Source organism: Festucalex cinctus, chromosome 10 (genome assembly GCF_051991245.1).
Source record: "Festucalex cinctus isolate MCC-2025b chromosome 10, RoL_Fcin_1.0, whole genome shotgun sequence".
Classification (NCBI taxonomy): domain Eukaryota; kingdom Metazoa; phylum Chordata; class Actinopteri; order Syngnathiformes; family Syngnathidae; genus Festucalex; species Festucalex cinctus.
Genome location: NC_135420.1, coordinates 14673838 through 14698416, shown reverse-complemented (window position 1 = coordinate 14698416; position 24579 = coordinate 14673838). Strand labels below are relative to the sequence as shown.

At 39.1% G+C, this 24579-nt stretch overlaps 2 protein-coding genes across 3 annotated transcripts in view; one reads left to right on the top strand and one right to left on the bottom strand.

Moving 5' to 3' along the window:
* The window catches only part of lsg1 (large 60S subunit nuclear export GTPase 1), a 43784-nt gene that overhangs the window by 14029 nt on the left and 5176 nt on the right, over positions 1-24579 (top strand). Inside the window, exon 1 of one of the 2 annotated variants that reach the window (XM_077534569.1) lies at positions 24155-24549. The exons of the other annotated variant lie outside the window; for it this stretch is intronic. Within the exon in view, the coding sequence (XP_077390695.1) occupies positions 24451-24549 (99 nt within the window). The 5' untranslated portion in view covers positions 24155-24450. Of the gene's footprint in view, positions 1-24154; positions 24550-24579 lie in introns of those variants that run through there. 2 annotated transcript variants of the gene reach the window in all.
* fam43a (family with sequence similarity 43 member A) lies at positions 21577-23645 on the bottom strand. Its single transcript, XM_077534571.1, has 2 exons — positions 23500-23645; positions 21577-23389 (listed from the first exon to the last, which is right to left on the bottom strand). The coding sequence occupies exon 2, from the start codon at positions 23358-23360 to the stop codon at positions 22332-22334; it is 1029 nt and encodes a 342-aa protein (XP_077390697.1). The 5' UTR covers positions 23361-23389; positions 23500-23645; the 3' UTR covers positions 21577-22331.

Below are 24579 nucleotides of genomic sequence, written 5' to 3'. Positions count from 1 at the left end.
GCTTAAAAGTACCTCAACAGCTCGTGTAAAAGATTGTGCTTCCTCACCAGCAGCATGAAGAACATCCTCTCATTCATGGGCCTTTTGAGGATGGCGTCGATGTTGCCGCAGTTCCCAGGAACGAGGCATTTGAACGGTGTGAGTCACAGATGTTTTTTAGGGTTAGAGTTAGTACCCAGGCAGGTCTTAAACAGACCAAGGTCTGTTAAATAGAAAGATGGGGAGAATTCCAGTACAGAGAATTAATATGTGCAACACAATATTCAGGTCCAAGAGTACTTTCTACATTTCTTTCACCAACAGGCAAATCTTGTGAAAGGTTAATACGAGAGATGTTGCACTGCTATTGAAGTTGCCATTTAAAAAAGTTTTCAAGGTTGAAATAGAATTGGAATGCATTTAGTGTTCGAATGACGTCATTTCATGGAAATGTCAGCCCTTCAACTGAGTAGTTTCTTTCACAGCACTTTAGCACAGGAAACTCGTTTCACCTCATGACAGCGGCGTATTGTTATGCACACCCTGATGCGTTTATTCATTCAATGATGGCCATCATTAAATAAACACGAGAGGGGCCATTCTTTGCAAACTCCCCTGTAATTTAGTGCCAAGCATGCTTGGACAGCACACCCCCACACACACCTACACGGTGTTCTTTTTCTTTTATGCTCGCTGTTGTGTGGAACAAGGGTCAGACATTTCAATTAGCAGCACATTCAATGGAATCCGCACGTGTTCACGCTGATTTGAATTTCTTTTACATCACGTGCTCGGATGCACATGGTGGACATGTAGTCAGAAGGTTGTTGGTTTAGTATAGTTATGTGTCCTTGGACACCCACACCTGTTCCTGATGCTATGTCATTAACGTAATTATCAATGTTGTTGGAAAAGAACTTAAAAAAAACAACAACATGTTTTTTGGCTATCCAGTGTAGGCAAATGTGAGAGGTGGGAGAATCCAAAACTGTCAAATAATAATTTAGCCAGTCATAATCAGGAAAGAAATCTAATTATTTTTCTTTTTAGCCATATTGAATGAGACATGCACCGCTGTCCTACATTGTGATCATTCATACCACGTGGTATCACAAAAAAACCAAAGGGTTATATTTATCATACAATTTAAAATTTGGAAGGAACAATATGTTGACTATAATTGCTTCATATTTTTAAAATTTTCTAATTATTTTTCAACACTTGTTAAACTCAAAATTATGTAAGTTTTGGAGTTTTACATTGTTTAACTTGATCATGTGTTTTATTAGTTTGTTCATAATAAAGCAATTTGTCAATTATTTAATGAGATCAATTAATTAAAAACAATAAAAATTAATAATTCATGTCCAGGTTAAAGTTCCGCGAGACATATTACAGGACTGCCGGCAATGTAAAGTGGGCCGGAATAAAGAACTTGGCCATTCTGTGATTGGCTGGCGACAAATCCTGCGTGTACCTCATCTCTTGACCCTAATGACGACGCAATTTTGTTTTGTTGATCACAGAAATGTGCTTGAATAAAGATAAAATAAATACATTTACGCAACAGCAACCACCAACTGCCAGTTCGGTTCTTGCAGTGTGTCAGCTGATCCTCTTGTAAGGAAGTAGATTGAGCCATACATATAGTTAGACACATACACACTTGTTATCGAATGGCGAACATGTGAGGCTCAGATGATGAATACATCGAGACAGGCTGACAAAGGAGACGAGCGGTGGCCACTGGCAGGTCATCCAGCTTCCAAACACATTCTCCAAACCTCTGTCCTGTTTCCTGTTTACCGCGAGGCGCTATTGTCCACACGTATGTACGAGGCCTTCGAGTGGAACAATCGACTCAGTGTTAAGGAGCCTGAAAACACACGTCCATTTCCTGTTTGCGAATCATCCGTTCCATTTCACTCAGATGATCCAGCAGGCCTTGGTTTATGAATTTGTGAGGGCTTTCACTATAACTGTGCTTTCGTTACTTCCGCATTCTAGCCAGTGCGCATCCTGCTGATTGCAGAATGTGCCACTTGCCAAAATGTCAAGTGTGACTGGACAGTGGAGTATCAAGCTAACATTGGGGGGAAAAAACCTTCAAATTTGTCATGAGGCAATCTGAATATACATTTACATGTGAAAGAGACACCCCTTAAAAGCTACTTAAAGCTTATTTGATGGGGGCTCGGACCAGAAACGAGATAATCAACAAACTAAAGAAATGCAGACAAACATGCAAAACAAAGAACATCCTAAAACTACACAAACAAACAAACTTAAAACAAAGTTGTTAAGTTATATTTGGAGATGTGTCAAAGGTGATGATGTGGGAGGTTAACAAGTGCAGGTCACTTCATAAAGAAAAACATTTCAGTGGAGCAGTTTGTTCTAGCCTGACGCCTGTTTACCCATCACACATCCTGTGTCTGTGTGCTAGTGTGAGTGTGTGCATATATGTGTGCCTTTATTTTTAAAATGTGTCCTTTTATTAGTCTACCCTGTTATGTGTCTATTTTTTACGGTCTATTTCTCAGCCTAACACACATACACAAACCCAAAGATAAAACACTTTGTCATTGTGTCAGCTCAGGCCCAGGTGGATTCACTTATTTCTAATGAGTAGAAGGAAGTACATGTGGGAAAAGAAGCAGAGATCTTTTTCTGCTCAAAAGTCAACCTGACACCATCACCAAGTGCAGAATTTTGTGAGACTTCTGATTTCATTACCCATTATGTAGCTCGTGAAAGCTTTCCACAATTTATAATATGACGGGGTGATTATTAGAGTTCCCTCACAGATATTAGGTAACAGACAAAAATTTTGTTACTGCCTCGCAAATGTACATAATAGCCACTAATTTTTATTCAACATTTGACCAGCTCTGGTGAAATTATATTAAAGGGATACTTGACTGATTGAGCCATTTTCCACGGTAAGAAGTTAATGTTTTGTCCAGAATTTATTTGGTAACTTTTTTTTTTTTTTTCATGTACAATTAATACCTTTAAACACATTTTCCCACTTGCTGTCAACTGTTGATGACATCACCTGTGCTGAGGAAATAGATAACGACCAATCACGGCTCACCTGTTTTCTGGGTGAGCCGTGATGTTTAAAGGTATTAATTGTTCATGAAAAATAATGAAGTTATCATGTTCATTATAGATAAAATATCTTCTTACTGTTGCACATTGTCTACTAACCACTTGTTTTCATACACTCCGACTACAATTTTAGGTTTGGGCTGCTTGGAAAAGAAATTAGAGATCTGAAGGAGAGTATTTTTGGAGAAATCTCAAAATTGAAATTTGTAAACATCTGCCTTATTGTGGGAATGCTGAAACATTCCCACATATGTTACTGTGATTTTTATTCTCCACACTTTTTTTTGCCATGTAACAACTCCCACGTAATATTTCCGATTTACACTTTTCAACTTGCTTCAAAAATTCACGCCTCCCGGGGTATATAGTGTGTGATTCCACATTACTTACATTATTCTCACAATTTAATGTTAAATATCAACTTTTCCCCATTCATTTTCAATGGGATAAAGATTGAACTATTTCTAAGTGCCACTTTCCACGCCCACTTCTATACATATAACATATCATCATTACCAGGTGTTTGATACTGCTCGTTGGCACAGTTGGTAAAGTGCATTGTCCAGTAACCAGGAGGTCGTCATTTCATAATTGTTCTTTCAATTTACTTCATAAGCATTCCACATGCATCCAAATCTTAGCATTCAGCTATTAGCATTCAGCTTTCCCATGCAATTTCTCCAGAAATTGCTCTTAGTGTAGTTTTTCTTGATTATTTGAAAGTAGACCATGTGTGAACACTTTAGCCAGAGTGCATCACATTTAAAATGAGAGGGTAAAATAAACTTACTATATATCCAGTACACTGCACAGCTTAGTAATTTGCGTGGTAAATATAAAACATCACTAGATGACTGAGACAGAATCTCAGGTGTTAAACGTACACTCTACTTACACACAAGTGGTATTAAATAAAGTGAACTGAATTAAATTGACATTATTTTGCATGGTAAACATGATTCTTACATGTGAAAAGACAGCATCACTGAAGCGATTGCGTTCAGTTCGGTGGATGCCGGAACTGTTGAGAGACAAAACAAAGAAACTTCCAAAGGGATTCGCCCTCACACCCAAACATGAGCCGATGATAAGACGGTCGACAGACAGAGTTGTGTACCTATTTATAAACTGTGGCTTGTATATTGGGCAGAGTCAGCTTTGTGTGTTCCAATGCGTTGATCTCTGGCTTTGCTAACACAAATGCCGTAAAGCCACGTTTCCCATCCAGTCGAGGAGATAAGAGATTTTCTGCTATTCTGGTTGACAGGAAGCCTTTGCACAACAACAATGAAGATACACGTGCAAAACAAACATGCACATTCCTGCTCACATTCTTTCAAGCTCACCCGCTCACTAAACACGTTTGTGTGCGCATATACATACATATAGCAAAGCCCTCTAAACTGCTACAGCTTTGGAAACACACTGGCTTTAAAAAGGAGAATAGTCTCTTGGGTTTTAAGGTAATTGCTCATAATTGTGTGAAGTCAACTCAACTTTATTTATAAAGCGCTTTAAGAACAGGCGTTGCTGTATACAAACTACTGTACATAAACATCAGTTTTGCAGTAAACAAGTGCGAATACAGGTTTTTTTCCCCCAAGTAAATACAAGTAAATATATTTTACATCAGTAAATAAATAAGAAGTAGTGAATAAAGAGATAAATAAATAAATACATAAATAAGTAGACTAAACATCAAACTCATACACACCACAAAACACCAAGAACAAGTCTCATGGTGCGCCAAAAGCCAAAGAATACAGATGTGTTTTAAGACGTCTTTTAAAAGAGGTTAACGAGGGGGACTGCCTAATATTTAGTGGAAGGTCGTTCCAAAAGGAGGGACCGGCAACAGCAAAGACTCGATCTCCTCTAAGCCTCCGCTTAGTCCTCGGTACCTCCAATTGAGTCTGGTCTGCTGACCTGAGGCACCGGGCAGGTGTGTAGGGGTGCAAGAGCTCGGCGAGATAAAGTGGGGCAAGACCATTGAGAGATTTGAAAACAAATAGAAGAATCTTCAAATGGATTCTAAATTTCACGGGCAGCAGGTGAAGAGAGGCCAGGATAGGGTTTATGTGTTCCCTCTTCCCGGCACCAGTAAGGAGACGAGCAGCAGCATTTTGGACAAGCTGGAGACGCTGCAGGGAGGACTGGCTGATCCCAAAATAAAGTGCATTACAATAATCCAGCCGAGATGTAACAAAGGCATGGATTACCATTTCTGAGATAGGAGATTTTTTACCTTAGCCAGCTGTCGAAGATGAAAAAAGCTGGATTTGACAACAGTGGCAATTTGCCGGTCCAGTTTAAAGTCACTGTCCATCTTGACACCCAGGTTTGAGGCTGTTGGCTTCAGATATTGTGCCAGAGGGCCCAAGTCGGCAGGATGAGAAAACACATAAGCATGGGGAAAATGTGCAAACTACATACTGGACCAGACGACCAGAGATTTGAACCCGAGAACTGTGAGGCAGACGTGGCCGCCACATTTCCCACTGTACTGTCCCAAAACAAAGTGTGCTACTGTAACATTAATGCTGCCTTAATAACAGACATCTCAATAGACAGTGTTGCTTTCAGATATGAGTGACCCAATTTATGTTTTGTTTTTTGTTTTTTTTAAGATATGAGCAGTCATTTATTATTTTAAATTTTTGTCTTTGACTTGTGAGCAAATATTTTAGATACGTGTGTTGTAGGGGCAGTGAACATTACTGACTTCACAACAAGCAGCAGTTTGGCAAATAGAGCTGTCAAACGATTATTTTTTAATCAGATTAGAATTTTGATTAATCACGATTAATCACTTGCTTAAAAAAGGCTTTTTAATCAGCATTTTTTTTTTTTGCCCGTCAAATTTGTAGAGCACCTGTTGTGTTCTTTTCGACATTTAAAGGGATACTTGACTAATTGAGCTCTTTTTCTAATCAGTTCTACTTGCATAATTTAAAATGAAAAAAAAAGACACCATCATTTTGAACATGAATGTCATGCGCAGACATTTATTAAATTCTTTACTTTCATTTACGTAGTTATTTTTATTGCTCAAACACAACCTGCGCTACATTTAATGTCACCATCTGCCATCACGCTAAAGGATCATCTGCGGTCAAAATTAATAGTGTGATTAATCTGTGTTAATACATGATTAATGTGATAATCTATTTGTGATTAATCAATGTGTTAACACTTTAACTTTGACAGCACTAGCAAATAGTGAACTTTTTTTTTTTAAGAGGATTTAAAACGTATAACAAAGAAATTTCAAACAACCAGGCAACTTTGCTTCCGCTAGCTTAATGCTAATACACAATAGACGAGCTAATGTATAGCATTGATACACAGGGGTCTGGCATATCTGCTGTATACAACAGTTGTCATCCGAGAGTGATGTCATGCACATCTTTCATGAGTCTATTGAAAGTGTGAATTGTTTTCTAGAAACTTACCAAACAGGATCAATTCTCACATAGTTCTTGTAGCTGAACAGAAACTGGCTCCACCCTGCTGATATTAGGTGTTTTTGTTGGCAAGCCCATTGACACACCACATTTAATTGCTCTAAAACAGACAGCACTTGACGTACTCACTCTTTTCTGGCCTACTTGTACCTTGTGCAGTTTCTAGCTTGATTAATTGTCATCCTACTTTGTCTGGCTTATCCATGGGAGCGAAGGTTGTGCTTATGGCGCTTGACGGCTACTTTGGACCGTCACTGAACATTTCTTCGACGTCAAATCAAAGTCACACTATCAGCAGGTTGGATCTCCAGAGAGTTCCGCACACGCCTTGTGATGGTGTGCCAAACATCTGTGGTTGTTTTCATTTATTAACATCGGAAGAGCACAGAGTTTGTTAGACTTTTAGCCCTCCTGTTTTGTTTGGTAAACCGAAAATGTTCATGAATTATTGTGACCTGCTGTGCAAGTAAAGGAAATAACTGGCCCAGATTTTCACATTTTTATTTCCAATTTTAAAATAGTAACATTTGTGATGCCTCAGTCTGAACACTGGAGGGCATTGCGTCGGTATGCTATGACGTACATGACTTAGAAGAAGAATAAAGGCACGAAGACTGTAATGCACTCTGTGCTAAACTGGAAGTAAAGCGAATACATCAAGAAATACAAGACGGATTATTAAGAATATTATTCCCGACCTAACCCGAATGTCAGGTACAGATGGCGACTCCCACCCATTGTGAAACTCTGCGGCGAACAAAGGCTTTCACTTGCGGTGATCGAAGCACAATAAAACCAATGCTAATGAGCCCACATTCTATCAATGACGGGCAAGCTATTAACGTGTTACAAAAGCACACGCACTTCAAATGCCATGCTGTGACACACAGTAGCAACCCAGTACTCATATGTGTATTTGTGTTACTGAAAGCAAAAAAAAAAAAGTGTTTTATTATAAACTTTGATACCATCTATTGATGTGTCAGCAGTGTGCCCGTTTCTTAGCCTCCACCACTTTCAAATTGAACAAATCGAGATTCTTATTGCAACATTTAATTCCCTGCTTGATAAGAAACTTTTATGACAAACATTGGATTGTAATGCACAACTTTGATCTTAAAATCGGCAGTTTGCAGTGACCTTGTCTTGTATAAAAACAAACAGCATTCTCACTAAATACAACACCATCTTAATTTAGGGTGCCACAAAATATGACACAATAAGTAAGTGAGAACATGCACACAACTATTATTGCATTTTGAAGAATCACACCAACTAACGTGAATAGTTCCAAGTCAGCTGCAACAGGCTCCAGTTTCCCACGATCCTGAACAGGATAAATTGTATAGAACATGGATGGATGGATTTTGGGCCCCATATGTTGCGTATGTGGTGCTTTACCTTCTGATTGTGCCTTCATATATTTTGCCCAATTTAGCTGAAATGAAATGACAGCGTTAATCCTATTAGCTCTGCACTCCTTGGATTAAATATGGGGCAGATTAAAAAAAAAAAAAAAAAGCACTTTGGAGTAATTGGTTTCATTTTAAAGCCTCTTATATTTCTTATGAAGTGCGGCTTGTAACACAGCAGGGTTTTCTTTAAGTTGTGACTACTATCTTATTATGTTAAGGTACTTCCTAAACATGTCTGTTGTGTCATGTGTATTTACCTTATTTACTGTTTTATTCATTTCAAAAGTTTCAAAGATTTTAATGTCTATAAATTTGGTCGTGCCAGATTATGTTGTTGAAACCAAAGTGTTAAGATTCTCAATGTTCACACCCAGTATTCAAAACATGCTTACGCTCACACACTCTCGCACAAAGTACAGTCCCATTTAATCTAATGTATCCTGACTGGGAACATTCCTGCCACGCTAAGTCAGTGTATTTTGCTTATTGGAGCAAACAATAGTATCTGTCAATTTCATTTTCATAAATGAAAGGATTATAGAGCCTCGTGTTGATCTTTTGCATTCAGGCCAGTGCACCGCAATTCCTCTGTGTTCCCACGTTTGATAGGCAACACCTTGTACATGATGTGGCTGGCAATTCCATTTCTCACATGATAACCCACCATCTCTTTATTGACCTGACATAAACTTGAGTAAGTCAAAATTTACCAACCCTATGTCAAAAGTAGGTCTCTAATGACATTAGCTTGTTTTTTGGCCTTTTATTCCTTTTTCTTTTAGTGTTTGTTTTTATTTCGTCTTTTTAGCTCCAGTGTTTCCTGGGTGCCTTTCCACATATGGTTTCTCTGTGCCCCGCCATGTTTTATTTTATTTTATTTTATTTTTTATTTTATTTTTTATTGTATGTGTGTGTGGATGGAGGGGTGGGGGAGTGTCAGTGATGTTGGGGTCTTGGGGGGGGGGGGTTAATTGTTAATTGTCTTATGGATTTTTGAATTGTTTAGCACCTTGAGCTGCATTTTAATGTATGTATGGTGCAATATAAAGATTGATTGATTGATTGATTGATTGATTGATTAAACATTATTTTTGTATTTCTTTTGCTTTTTTGCCTTATACTATCACAGAACCATACCACACTGAACAGTTGAACAAATTAAGGGATGGCCAAATTAGGTTCACCTATACAGTAGTACATTGTAGGTTCACCCTAAAATTTCACTGGAAATCTGATTGTCTGTATTTATTTTTTTTGTGAGAAGTGTATGTCCAGGACATAATGTTACAGTATTAGAGCAAAACCCTAGACCCCTCCCCCCAAAAAAATATTTGCCCCAATACCTTATCATAGCTTGCTGCACCTGAAAGGCTGCATTGTTGTGCCATGCACAATCCACAAGTGCACATGGGAGGTTATTCATGTCACACACCTGCCCCAGATATGAAACGTTACTGAACCACGGAAGATGATTAAAAGATTTAAATCGGTGGGCGATAATTGGTAGTTATTCATTCAATCTTTCTGGTTTAAACGTCTGTGTGTTTAGTTTTATACACTGCTCATTATTCGGTGTTGGAGGGTTTATGTGTGACTCCAGGTGGAGGGAAGAGGGGGCAGTTTGCAGCAGGAGACCGGAGAATAAAATCAAGGAAACGGGAAGGAAATGACGAAGGCCGTCCTCTGAACCTGCACAACTACCACTTTGCCTTTGTCATCCTGTGTGGAAACTTGGACTCGCACAAACACACATGCGCATGCTTGCTGTGTTGTTGTTGTGACTAGGATGAAAAGTTCAGCACACAGACATAACAGCCAGGAGATAAAGAGAATAAATGAGGAGGGGGAAATTAGTCGGTAATGATATGAAGATTTATGGAAATATGCTACAAAATGGTCATCAAATACGTGAGTTAGTTGCTGTGACTGATTAGTGTTTTATAATACACATAGTACATATTAATGAGAGTTTATGTGACCTTTTATATCAAATAAATTATACTTTTAGTCAACTACTATTTTTGTCTTTACTTTTTCCTAACATACAAGCAGAGAATGAAGCCAGTTTATCCACAGTGATGACACAATCAGTACCACAATACAAGGAACCTGCATCAAACAATACAAAAAGAATTTGCCATTATTTGTTTTAACCTGCCTACAACACTGGCTTGTTCTCAGTGGAGTTTGTGTATTTATAAATCACTTGAACAAGAAGTTGCTCTGAGGTAATTATGATTCATCCGTTAGGAAGAGACGCAAAAACAAGTAAGGAATGTCAACGGAAGGTCAAAGGCCGCGACAAGAATGCCATTGGCATGTTTGTTATCGCATATTTGCACACACATGGCCATAAGTGTGAGGACGCAACAGTCGGGATTTTTTTTTTCCTACCATGTCAGACAACATGAAACATGCATTAACTGTACAGGCATCTTTTTGTATCTTTTTTTTTTTTTTTTTTTTTCCAATATCAATACCTCAAAACTATATTTAAGTGTGACATTTCGGTAGTTGTGTTTGGCGACGTGTCTGCTCACCCAGTGAAAAAACAATCAATTCTTTTAGTCATTATGCTGGGTTTTTCACACTGGCTTTTTCTTTTGAAAATTAAAAATATGATGTTTAAAATAGCTTTCAGCCTTGGTCATCATGGTAACAGGGAGACATATGAACCATGTCTCATTTGCATGTGGCTTTCTGCTTTAAATCTGGGTTGATTTTTTTTAACTTCATGTTTTTCTTCTCTCTTAAGTGCTCTTGTTGAATGTGCCCCTAATTTTCAAGGTTGAAACTTTTTTTGATGCAACATTTCAGGCACATTTCCCCTCATAATGTTGTCTGGTCTGCAAATTGTACGTTTGCTGCATTCAAATGTGATTCAATCCACTCTAAGTGGAATTGTTGAACTGTAGAGTGCATAAAATGTTTTGCTCCAAGGGAAGGCAAGGTCCAGAATAAATTTCAATGGGGATCAATTGTGTATGGTGAAATCAATTAAACTTCCAGCTACAGTATGATTAATAATATAGTACACAACTTGTAATTGAAATTAGGTTTAATTCGGTTGGTGTTCTGTTCTGTATGCATATAATTACCGGTAATCTTTGTGGTTGTCAACGTACATGACACCTTCTTTGTTTGTCTCCTTGACTCCCAGCAGTGAAGAATAATTGAAGGGTAATTATCAGACGAATCAATGGCAACAGACCTTGTGAAGGTAGTCCAAGATGAAATTAGATGTTGCTTCAAGATGCTAACGAGACTGCCTTAGTTACCAGATTTCATGCTGAAATCCTCAGGTGTCATTTTTGTGTTTATAACATCATAAATCATAAATTTACATTATTGCTCAATGAGTACCGAACAGTCAGACATAATCCCGTGTTGCTTGAAAAAAAATGAGTAAAATAAAACATAAATATTTACAGTTGTGCTTGAACGTTTACACACGCTAGTAGGTCAACTTATGAGCGCACTGTATGGTGGGAAAAAGGCCCGTAAAATCCAAATTGCTGTGGCAATTGTTTTGACATTTTTAGAAGTTGAAGTTGACATGAGTTGAGATGTGATTGTGAATTTTGGTGACAATACATATGTTTTTTTTGTTTCATTAAGCCACGTTTAATACATATACAGTGGCACTAATAAGTTTGCCTAACTCAAGGCTACGTAAACTTTCAAGCAAAAATGACATATAAATAAGATATAAATACAACTATATAGATAAATTAATACACATGAAATGCATATAATGAACAATGAATGAAAGGGAAAAAAAAGAAGTAAAAAATAATTATAATAAAACCACATGTTGCTATTTCTGGCTGGAGTTATAATCATCACGCTTGTGAGGCAGTTTATCAAAAACAAAACAATAGTGAAAGAAAAAGAAACAGATAAACACGCTTGAGTCAATTATTTGGATTAGCAGTACTCAACCTTTTTTTGCACCATGGGCTAGTTTCATGTGAAAAAAAATATTTCAACAGGCCAATCCAGTGCGGGTTACACTGGAAACCAATCACGACTCAACTTGCGAGCATCACATGACCAAACTTAAATAGGTGAGCCGTGATTGGTCGTTACATTAGCCTGAGCGACTGTGATGTCATTTTCAGTCGACAAGTGGAAAAATGGCCGCCCCCTGAAATCGATTTTTTTTTAAAGGTGGACTTTGTTGCTTAATTCATATTCCACAAATGTACGTGTGTGCATTAGACATGAATAGATTATTTTTTTTTAACTTCCTCAATAAACCAACAAAATGCAAAATGATGTGTTACATACAGTCTAAAGTTTGGGATTTGCCCTTTGTGATCACAAGCAGAAGTCTCGCATTGTATCAGTACAAGCTGGCTCAGCTCCAGGTGAGAGAGGCGGGCATAGCAACAGGCACGGTCGGTGAGCATTTCCTGGACGGCGTTTGGCTCCTGGGAGCCCATGACATGATAATTCGGCGGCGGTTGCGACCTATTGCAGGGGGATTACAGTCGGGCGGCACGGTTGCTCCGTTGTCTCCGGGCGCTTGCATGGCCTTCGTCTTAAGAGGCTTTCAGAGGCTTCACAGAGCTGAGCGGCCATCTGGCTAAACCTTCTGCAGCCAGTCACACATGCAGATGATGTCAATTGGGAGTTTGAAAAGAAGTACGGAACACAGACTTGGCCCAGGTTTTCAACTTTCGTGCCACCTCCTAGATTCAATGAGCCAGAAGCAGCCGGATGAAAACCTTTGCAGCAAGTTAAAAAAAAATATTAGATTAAAGATTTGTTTGTTTGTTTGTTTGTCCTACTACTACTACTACTACTACTACTATTACTGCTGTGGCTACTGCTAAAAATAATTAATGGCAATAATTTAATTAAAAAGTATTTTAGTTTACTTAAATTTCTTCCAAGAATGTAATATTAATTAATTATAGGTGTTTTTGTTCCTGTGTGACTTAAAAAAAATCTATATATATAAAATCTATCTATATATATATATATATATATATATATATATATATATATATATATATATATATATAGTAGTTTATAGAAAAATAAATAAATTTAAATAAATGATGGCTGGCAACCGGTCCAGGGTGTACCTCATCTATGTCAATAAATAATTGTCAGAAATAAACATGCACGTGTAGATTTATTCATATTCACAGCAATGCCTATAGTTTAATTTTTCAACCAGGTAAGACATATAAAAAATATATATAAAAAAAATACCAATAATTTAATGAAATTATGTTTTAAACTAATTACATTGTTGTCATTGTTATATATTAATTTGTTACTAGCGTGTATCAAATGTTACAGTTTAAATAATTTATTTTGTGATGTACGTATAAATATTTTATAAAATGTAAGAATAAGTTATTACTGTAAATAGATTAAATATATTACACTTGTTAAATCTAATATTAACTTTTATTTTCCACATATTTGAGGTTGTAGCTCTTTAAAGTATCATCTACAACAGTGATTCCCAACTAGTGTGGCTTGGCACATTTCTGTGCTGTGATTGTCCCAATGACATTATTGAAAAGTTCAAATGGGGATATTCAAGCACAATTATAAACACTATCTACAGACTTGAATTTACCTGAGGCAACTTTCCATGCTTACACTTTTCGTCCTGTTTCTCTTTTATAGAGTAGAAACATCGCAAAGATCTCCGCAATCAAAAGACCTTTTATTGCATTCCCCCTTGGAGGGGGACACATTTTTGGCACTGAACTGCTTCCAACAAATATCGTTCTTTGCTCCCTTTCATGTGACTACACCGAAGGTTCAGTCCTGTTGTTCTTGTGGTTTGGGGAAGGAAGATGGTATCAAGACCGTCCAGCTCCCTTTGTTACATAACTGCAAAACAGCTAGAATATGCTTTTCTCCTCTCTGGGAACATTTACCAGGTGTGTTAGAACAGGACTGGTTGTAGCAAACGATACATTTTAGACCAGAAGTACAAACGGCGAGTTTTCTCTTTCATTGTTGCCCGGATTCTGACTTTGTTCAGTGTGTGAGGAGAAGTGACACTTGTGACAGGATAATTCATGTCTACTTCACCATGACAAGCATGCATCTCCAAATTGTAAATGTTTTTTGTTTAGTTTTTATATATATATTTGTACACAAAATAAATTGAAATAGATTTGTAGGTATGTGCTTTTCACCAAAAAAATGACTAGTGAGTTTCAGTCTTGCTTGAACAGTGTTTGTGGTAAATAGGTAGTAAAAAATGTGTTTTTGGACAATTACTAGGGTGACTGCACCCAGTCACGACAAGTATCGACGAGTGTTGATCTGGACTCGTAATGGGATGCAGAATGGGCCGAATGCCTTGAATCAAATATCCATTCAGCAGAAACAGAGAGGCTGATCCCTTCTCACAGCCACATTGAGTCGATAGCAGTCGGCCTGTATGCAGTGCCCTCGATGGCACCCATCCATCAGTGACAGCTTGTCTCTGGTGTACAGCTTAGTCAGCCCATGGAAAAAAAATATAATTGATTACCCATGCCAATGTAATCACTGCCTCTATTGTCTATAGTGTGTCAGTGAGCTCAGATGGTACGCTTATTGATGAATAAAACTTGCGGCCCAGAAGACATTAGACAACAAGCATAAAGTGCAGTATGAGGCGTGTGTTGCAGTGATAGTCGTTTATGTAACCATGCCAGCACTGCGTAAATACGTCATGTTTTATAGCAGTGTGGACCTTTGTCTGCAAGGTAATCTGGGTACACACTGAACAAAATTTTCATAGAACAAATTTTTCTTTTAATGTGAGTTCAAACATGACCAGGAAAAACTGTCTTGTTTGTGTTTCCTACATTTAAGATGGCCAACACAGTCATACCAAGACTGACCTATGAGAGGCAGCATGGTGCAACATGACACTGTGGGGAAATACAAAGAAGAAATAAGAGAAATAGTTTAGTTTAGTTTAGTTTAGTTTAGTTTAGTTTAGTTTAGTTTAGTTTAGTTTAGTTTAATTTAGTTTAGTTTATACATGTATTGAAAGTTGACATACATCTCTGTTTCAAATTTGTTCTGGTTTTTATTTTCCTGAACATCGATGTTCCTCTCAACTCATAATTGCTAGCTCTGTGTTGGAAGAGCTTCTGGACACAGCAAGGGAGCATATTATTATTTATTTTAAACATAAATTTGACCTTTTTAAACTCCACCAGCTCGTTAAATTTAGGTATATGTAGAAGTATTTAAGTATAGTATAAGTATAAATCTTACCTTAACTTGTTTTTACTATGGTGAATGACTTGAGATAAGACATGTTTTCCTAACATTCAACAACCGGTTGTTCCTCTATTCCAGGTCGCTATCGGCTACAGACTTAAGGATTTACATGTGTAAATATTCAGCAAGTTTAACATTTATGATTGTCGTCCCTAACTGTTTTCAGAACAGATATGGAATGAAAAATCAGTCTAAACTCACTTCAGCCCTCACGATAATCACTCAGAATATTCTTGTTTAGCTATCTGGCAATCAGGCTTTTGCTGACTTGGAAAAGGGTTCAAATTATGTTGCATTTGTGGAATATAAATTAAGTAGCTGAATCCACACGTTTTCATCCATCTGGCGGCCATTTTGCCACGTGCTGTCGATCGAAAATGACATCGCAGTTGCTCAGGGCTCAAGTAACGACCAGTCACGGCTCACCTGTTTACTGAGTTTGGTCATGTGACGTTTGCAAGCTGAGCTGTAATTGGACTCATTACCATAGCCCTGAGCAAGTGACTTAATGTTCTTGATTAGAGGAATCACAAAGACTGTGATAGTCCATCCTCCGAGACACTATCAAGGCTCTCATTTGACATTTCATCTGTTGCCTGCCTTCATTTGAAACAGGAAAATTACACATGAGGATTTCGACATGAGAAAAGTAGGCCAGTCTTGCTGGTACCTAAGGTAGCGCACGCACACACAGCCTACTTCCCCTGCTTGCTGTCATTACTGAACAGCACAACAAGCTCAAAACATACTGATGGGTATCTGATTAGACTCATGAAAGGATCCCCCAGGCTACATCGCTCCCAGACAGTCAGCGCCCAAGAGGTCACCCAGTGATTTTTCTTTTCTCTATGCTAGGTTATTATTCCATTTCCTCCCTGTGAGCGGAAAGACCAAAATAACCCTGCTGAAATCTATGGCTCTCCAGGGGCAAGGCTTTGTGTTGCAGCAAGTGGAAAACAAGTGTGCCACTCGCTGAATGGGACACTGTGAGATATAAAGTTTCAAGGCCTGGTGAGTCAATGGACACAGACGCCACTTATTTCACTCTGTAAGGAGAGCCAGTGATGAGCGTGACACTTAGCATTAGGTCTCAAAAGGCACCATGTTGTCTGAAACTGAACTGATTTAATCTGTACCTACCTGCAATTGACAACCAAGAAATAATAATACAGGAATGACATCACAAATAAAGTCAGAATTTCAATTTTAAAAAAATAAAAATAAAATCTGCTCTCATTCTGTCAACGTTTTATTCCTGCTATGAAATATTCTTTAGTTTAAGGTGGCAAATATAACTGTTTAAGCAAGATAAGCTTGTTGACATTGTAACTGGAGCACATCCACAGTATGTTCCCAAGGTTAGCCCTATGCTGGATATTGGTCTGTGTAACCAACCTGTTGTCAAATCATGACATGGTCAGATCCTCTCGGATGTCAACCACTCATACAATGTGCAGAGCGGAAGAAAAATGTATGTGCCGTATATAGAAGTGCATGTTTGACGGTGAAAGGAAGTGGAAGCCCCTTTGCACCTGCACATATTTCCCACACCGAGTCAAGATTGACGACATTTTAATATAGCGCAATGGTATACCTACAACTTCATGGGAACAGTTTGTGGAAGGCCCCTTTTCTGTTTCAACTTTGACTGACTGAGTTTAGTGTGTCAAAAATACTGACCTGACACAATGCCACCCCTAGAAAAACAAAACTTTCGCTTTGAAAAATTTGTGGGACTCTTGCACGTAACGTAACATTGACGTCACATTTTTTTTATTTTTTCAGTAAGGCTGATATGCTGCTGTAGATAAGTGTCATGACTGGGTCATGCAATGGTTATGTTTGGGTCATGACCGTGAGGTCAAGTGTCTGTTTTGAACTGATGTAACCTAGTTTCTAGTTTCAACTAGTCTTAAGCTATGTGATGTCAGGAGCTATGTGATGTCAAGTATCTTTAATCTCTTTATCTGGTCAACAGCCAGTCAGATAATTCCATGTCAGTCCTGTTACCCACATGTCTAGCCACAGCCAATCTGATCGATTCACTGTCTTTCCTCTGTCCAGCTAGCCACCTGTTCCTCTTTTCCTCAATGCCTTCTTGTTGTTTCTGATCAAGTCAAATTAGTTCCACACCTCGATGTTATGCAAATAAAGTGTTAAACTCTTATTTTGTGTCTGCGCTTTTGGGATCCAACCTCAGAACATAACAATAAGATTAACCATCAATCAAACAAAATCACACCATTATTTCTTCACGTTTTTAATATCTTTGTGACCAACTCAAATTAATCTTTCACTACATAAGAACAGCTACTCTGATAAAACCAAGTAAAAATTATTTTAAAAAAAGAATTATTTATCTATTTTTTTAGAGATCTGTGCCTGAAGGGGGGTGGGGGGTCCAGGGCCCCCTATGGCCCACCCATAAGGATGGGTCTGGGCTTATTTCATAATGTTTTCCCAAGCACATCTCAGCCAAATCACATACCAACTAATTTGCTAAGGCGCAATATAATGACTGTGTAGGCATCCCCACTTTTTAAGGACCATTATTTTCTTTAGATGTTCACTTCTCAGGAATTCATTGAGGCTCCATTAAGAGCAACACACCAAATATTCATGACAAATGTGAATGAAATGACACACACGTAAGAGTCAGATCAAGAAAGATACCTGTCAGAGGAATGTAAACTGAAAGTAGGTGTCGCCTTTGGATTTCATTGTGTCAAAGCTGTCTGCCGTCAGCACTCTAAATAAGGAGGTAATTCCTCCAGCAGCGGTGCCTTTAATTAAAGTCTGTGTTTTAATTACACGCTGCGTCAACATGGATGGCAGCGTCAAGCTCAGCACTTGCCAGGAGTTCTTCAGTGCAGGCACTACGAAACGTCTAATTATGTTCTCTGGGTGTGTATGAACTTGTCACAAGCAGTCTCTGGCACTGTTCCCGCACATTAGCTTGACAGCTCTGACTCAGGCCACTGCGACAGCGCCAGTGTCATTAGATTCAACTGTGTGAAACTCCTCATGAATGATAAAGAGGAAGATTTTGTAGCAAGCCATTAGATGTCATTATCTTTTGGCTCAGATTTGCACCTTTTCCAACTAAGAAATTCTGTTCTTTGACATGCTCACTTCTAGCACAGACTGCATGGTTAGATGTTGACATTTGTTTTTTTTTAATAGCATTTTGTTTTTTGATTGAACACTTGAAATTAACAATCCAAATGTGTTTACATTTGACAGCAGTCTATCCAATAGGCGAGGGGTTGGCAGAGTGATTTCAAAGTGCGACCGACAATCGACAAACAAAGCAGGAAAAGCAACCGTGCTAGTTCTTGTTTAGGCTGCTAGGAAACCACTTCCAAATATGGGCAAACTTGCCCTGGACGTTTCCTAGTTAATAAACCCTTTTGTAGATTGTAGACATAAAAACAAATAAATAGAACAGACTTTTCTTCTTTTTCTTTTGGCTTGGCTTGTTTGCGGTTATTATGTTCTGGAGTTGGATCCCAAAAACCCAGACACAAATATGATTTTAACTATTTATTCACATCGAGGGGCTTGGAACAAACTTGACTAGACGAGAAACAACGAGAGTTGCACAGAGGAACAGAGGTAATAATCCGACACAAACACACATTTCTCAGACATCTTATATAGACAGTGAATCGATCTGATTGGTTGTAGCTAGACGTGTGGGTAGCAGTTGACTAGATAAGGAGATTAAAGATTCCCGACACCACATAGCTTCTGACATCACATATCTTAAGACCAGTTGAAACTAGATGCTGGTTACATCAGTTCAAAACACTTGACGTCACTTGGGTGGCCTTAGTTCAGCAAACATAACCCTTGCATGACCCTTGCATGACAGTAAACATGACCCTAGTCATGATGACAGTAAGCATAACCCTTGCATGACCCTAGTCATGACAGCGGTAGAGTATGTTGCATAAATGATATTACTAGGGCACTTGCCAGGGTGAAAGGCAACGGGGAAAAAAATCAAATCCTTTGCAGTAAATTTTCATTGAGTAATGTTTTTTTTCATGGGGGTGAACTTCATGTTTTCTTGGATTTGCTGTGTGAACACAACAGGAATTTTGTGTGCAAGTGATGCGTGTTGCATTTTGTGCGATAAATATACATGTTACTTTAAACATACGCCAGTGCCAGTGCTCCAAACTCCTAACTTGTATTTCTTGACGGTCAAGTCATTCCTGTCACATAAGTATTCTGACTCTGCTAAGAGTCATAACATTAAACATGGCAACATGAGTCGATCCAGTTTGTGAATCATATTTGATTAGCACTGTCTTTTGACGGGAAGCCTCTTTCATGCTGCCACGCCAAATAAGTGAGTTGAGCAAACACCCAGGTGTTTGTTTAACAAGTAAACGTCGATGGACTCTCCTTATCAGTAAGATAGTGCATGCATTGCCACCTTTGGATGTTTGGAAAAGCATTCGTCATCGCAAACACTGTCACGTTTTTAAATAGGCACACAATGCGTATATGGCCTTAGTTCAGCAAAGCCTTTGTGAAAATTGATCATTTTCGCTGAGGTGTAACAGATGCAGCTGTGAAAATGTAGGTCAGGGAAAAATGTGTTCACCTAGAACTACATCGAGCTGCTGTTAACGGCAGGAGCGGCCAACGAGTGTTCTGTTTGTGTGCGTGAGGCCATGGCCACAGATGAGACACGACAGGGCAGATGACGAGGTCACCTTGTCTACGCAGCAGGGCTGTGCAAAATTCACAATTCAATTCAATGGATGAATAGGAATTGACTCCACCATGTTGAATCGAATTTGATTTACAGGAAGTGGAATTAAATTCAATGCAACTCAGAGAAACTCATTCTCAACATATATCAGTGAGAGAATGAGACAATTATGTATTTCACGAGTGTGCTCCAAAAAAATATGTCCAAAATGTTTTAAAATTAAATTTTAAAGACTTGGAAAAAGTAATATAATCAGGGAAACGAAGTGTTATTCAAACAATTTAAAACATGTTACAGTTGTAATGATCTGTTTCATCTGAGTTTACTTTTAATATTAATTTAAAAAAAAAAAATACACATTACTACTTACTATAATTAAAAACGAAGTCAGCCCCAAATTGTTCTTTACAATAATATGTTCTATGTGCCCCACACTAGTCTAAACACAGCATTCTGATTAATCAGAATCAGCTGGTGAACGTCACATTGCCAAACTCAAAAACAGCTGAGCCGTGATTGGTCATTACTTGAGCCCTGAGCAACTGTGATATCATTTCCAGTCGATGGCAAGTGGCAAAATGTCCACCCCCTGGGATGGATAAAGATGGATGCATTTTAATGCGTAGCTCATAGTCCACAAACACAATATTAATCAGAATGCTGTCTTTAAACTGAGACTGAGAACATTGTAGAGAACAGTTTTGCATGGACCTCCCTTTTAAGTATTTTGTATATAAATAGGATTATATACCGTAACGTTTCACTCTTTATATTTTTGTTGAGTGTATGTTGAGCAATTTCAATCTTATTGCAGTCACGGATAAAATAATAATAAAAAAAAAAGTCAAATAAAAAGCACTACAGATAAGGCAGCAGTTTCAATCCCTTTGTTGAACTCCAATATTCATTTTTTTGGTCTTTGTTTCTCTACCTAAATCCATAGAGAGGGAGAGTATTGTTTTCTGTTAGCCTAGCGTGACCAATAGGATTGTATCGGCTGTCCTTACAAGATAAAGGTCACCATGCAGACAATATTTTCCTCTTTTGACTCTTATTGTCTCTCTCCTTGTGCATGTTTTCTGCTGTGACTGTGCACTGTTTCATTTCTGCACTGCATACCGCACCACATGCATCAATACATCAATAGAGATGTGTGACATCACTGAGCCAAATGAGGGGCAACTGGGACGAGCAACATTGTGTTGCTCGCCAAATATGAATGGATAGTATATTTAAAACATGTTAACAATTGCTAAGTCACATTTTTTAACGGTCATTTCGGAGTTGTGGGCAAGTTCCACTCAAGGCAGTGCTTGTTTTGTGCAAAGCAGACAATGACGACCATGTGACTCATGCGTTTGTGCACATAACACAATAAAACAATCCAGTGCTTCTGTTGCCAATAGTGAAGACCCATTTGATGGTCAAACTGCCTGTGATGTGAATGAGGCCGGTGACAATGAATGAGAAGTGGCCTTGCAAAATAACTTCTCAAAACTGATTTTTGATAATAAGCAAAAACTTACCCAAAGTGTAGGAATACACTTTTCAGTGGACGCAAACAGGAAACGAGCAACAAAGAGCACATGTTCTCACACAAAACCCATGAATTGACACATTTTATCACTTCCGTCTTTTTTTTATTATTATTAATGAGGTTCACAGAACAAACCACATTTTGTATTATTTAGAAAAAAATACATATTCATACTTTAAAACATCTGAACTTACATCTTACATAAAATGTTTCTTCTTTTGCACAGCAAAGATATCACATTTATGTTTAAGACAACATAAAAACAGACATCGTGTACATTGTAGTCAATGTGACACTTGAGTAAAGTCCACATTCACAAGCGTGCAAAATTAAACAATAGAAAGGGGTGTCATTTAAAAAAATATATATTTAAAAAAAAAATGGGTTGGCTCCACGAAGGCAGGGTGGGGAACCTGAAAAAAATACAACCAACAAGCATGTGTGGAGGAAATGCTGTTGCATGGCAGGTGGGAAGAAATGCACTTTGCATGACGTAAAAAGGCCCGCAGACCAAGGTCCCCCACCACTGAACAAAAGAAAAACTAAACAATATATTTGGATCGTAGTGATCACATTTTCAACAGATTATGTTATTTTCACCACTGGGAAAACTTGGGTAAACAAGTCTTGAGGCAAATCCTCTTAAATAAGAGACGGGAATTAGTCCTGCAATTTGGCAGGTTAAAAACCACGCATCCCCACGTGAATGTTTTTCTAACCCTTCCTCACATTGTTGTAGAGGCACAAATTTAAGAAAGTCTCCATGCTGTCAACAGGTGGTTTGTGTCTTGGAGGAGACACGTTGGCTCAACACACAACAGAGGCGTTAGTGTCATGTCATTTCACTGTACTTTTATCTCGCCGAAGCCGTTGCACAGTGTGTGGAGCTCATGGCTGCTCTCTATGGACGATTCGCTCCCCGTGCTCTCCCCTGATAGTAGTCTGGTAACTTTGAGGTCAGCTTTCAGTGTCTGCACGTCGTTGCCTATACTCATCTCCCCCAAATCGTTAATAATCTGAGTGAGTTCCTGTTTGCCATTGGCCACACATTCCTCCGTGTCCAGAATGTCCTCGCATTCAAAGTGCATGGCCCTCTCCTCCTCCTCCTCCCCGAGCAAGTCCTCCGTGATGGAGCCCAACTTCGGCGCGCTCCGGCTGCGCTCCACCGGCGGCTTGTAGTAGCACTGGCCGTTCAGCAGCTTCCTGAGAGGCGCCAGGGGGATTGTTTGCTCCCCGATAAGTTGCTGCTGCTGGTGCCGGGCGTCGTCCCTCCGCTTCAGGCGCTTGAACTCCGCCAAAGCCGTGGCTGAGGTCTGGTAGAGCAGCAACGCCATCGCTTTCGCCTTCTCCGGCTTGGACACGAGCACGGCGTGGCAGCGCAGCATCACCGCCTTGTGCTTCATTTCGTGCCGGTAAATCCACGCGAACACCTTGGGCAGCCTCGGGTCCGCCACGCAGTAGGTTATCCGGTGCAGCAGGTACAAGTGTCCCGGCCTCCTCGCCTTGTCGTCCACATGCACCATGCGGATGCCCTGCGAGCTGATGGTGAGCCGCATCTTGGTGCCGTTTTTTCCCATGTCGCTCTTGCCCCAGATCTTGCTCACCGCCACGTCGGTGCAGCCGTCCCCCTTGGACTGGATGGTGGTGGCGTTGCCCAGGTAGAGCACCGTGTAGGTGGGGTCGTCGCTGGTGATCTTGACCTTTTTCCGCTTGGACTTGAACATGTTGCCCACCCGGTTGAGCGCGCTCTCGGGGCAGGACTTGGCGAAGGAGGTGAGCGCCGAGTAGTTGAGACTCACCGCATAGCCCTTCTGCTTGGATTGTTTGTCTTCCTCGATCAGGTCGAACTTATTCTTCTTCCAGGGCAGCATTTTAGAGCCGTTCGCAGCGAGCACCTCGACTGAGAGAGAAGGAAAAGTGAACTTTTTGAAAAAGCACTTCTAAAGTCTAGTGAATGTCTTGTGCTTTCTAATCCTAGTCATGTGTGAGCTATTCTATGAGACACCGTACTTCATGTGTCCATCCTCTAAAGTGGTCCATCGCAGCATGTTGCGCGTGAAGTTGTCAACTGAAGACAAGCCGACTCGGATCTGAAGCGTATATATTGGCACAAACCATTTCGATGTTGTAGGGGGGACCGAACCAAATGAGAATGCTGATGTTGAGAATGTAAAGCGAAAGCCTCATAAGGCAGGAGTCATCCTCACGTATGTATGACACCACCCTCCGGTTATTACGAGAGCTGCATGCTCAAGTACAGTACGATACCGTGCATTATGACGAAATTAAATACAGTATTAAGTACTAAACTAAACTATGAAAAATTGTTTTAGTACTAAAAGAAAACAAAAAAATGCAAACGTTGCCCTTGCATATATTTTTTCATATGTTATTATGTTAACGCAAACGCTTATATTTTAGTGGAATCACGTATCATTCATGCATTTTCTTCTACATTCTCTGACAGACGGACACGTATTTGGCACGTTCCATAACTGAGTAACACAACAAATAGACTAGTTTCTGTATGTAATATTTTGCGTTTAATTTACTAACTGTTCTTTAAATTGTGTAGCCTATGTTTTTGAAAAACTGTATCAGCTTGGGGAACAAATCTGCTATGGTCGCGTTTCCTTTCAGGACATCTTTGTTAGTTGGACACATATTTGGAATGTTCCACAGCCGCATAACACAGATTGGCTACAAAACAAATTATACATTTTATATTTCGATAAAAAAAAGCTGATTTGTCATATAGGAATACATCAGTTCTCAGAATACTATTCTTGTACAACATCGAAGTTGTCTTTGTCAAGTTTTTACCGAATTGGTATATTCCATTTCCGGTTCTTAGGACAACAACCCATTGCACATGTACGTCCGTCGGTGGTGGTTCTCGTGTTTTTACAGTCAGATAAATTATTTTTTTGGGGAGGGTGAAGTGATTCTGTAAGCGGCGTAATGGGTAAGAAGAAGGCTGGAGGAGGACCAGCACTGGGCAGAGCTCTGATAAAAGAGAAATTTCAGACAGGCCGAAGCAAAAAGAGGGCTGACACATGGGTACGGCATTTACACACATTTTATCTAATT

Bases quoted from the DNA above. Each gene is read 5' to 3' on its own strand.
- fam43a (XM_077534571.1), bottom strand. From the start codon at position 23,360: ATGCTGCCCTGGAAGAAGAATAAGTTCGACCTGATCGAGGAAGACAAA.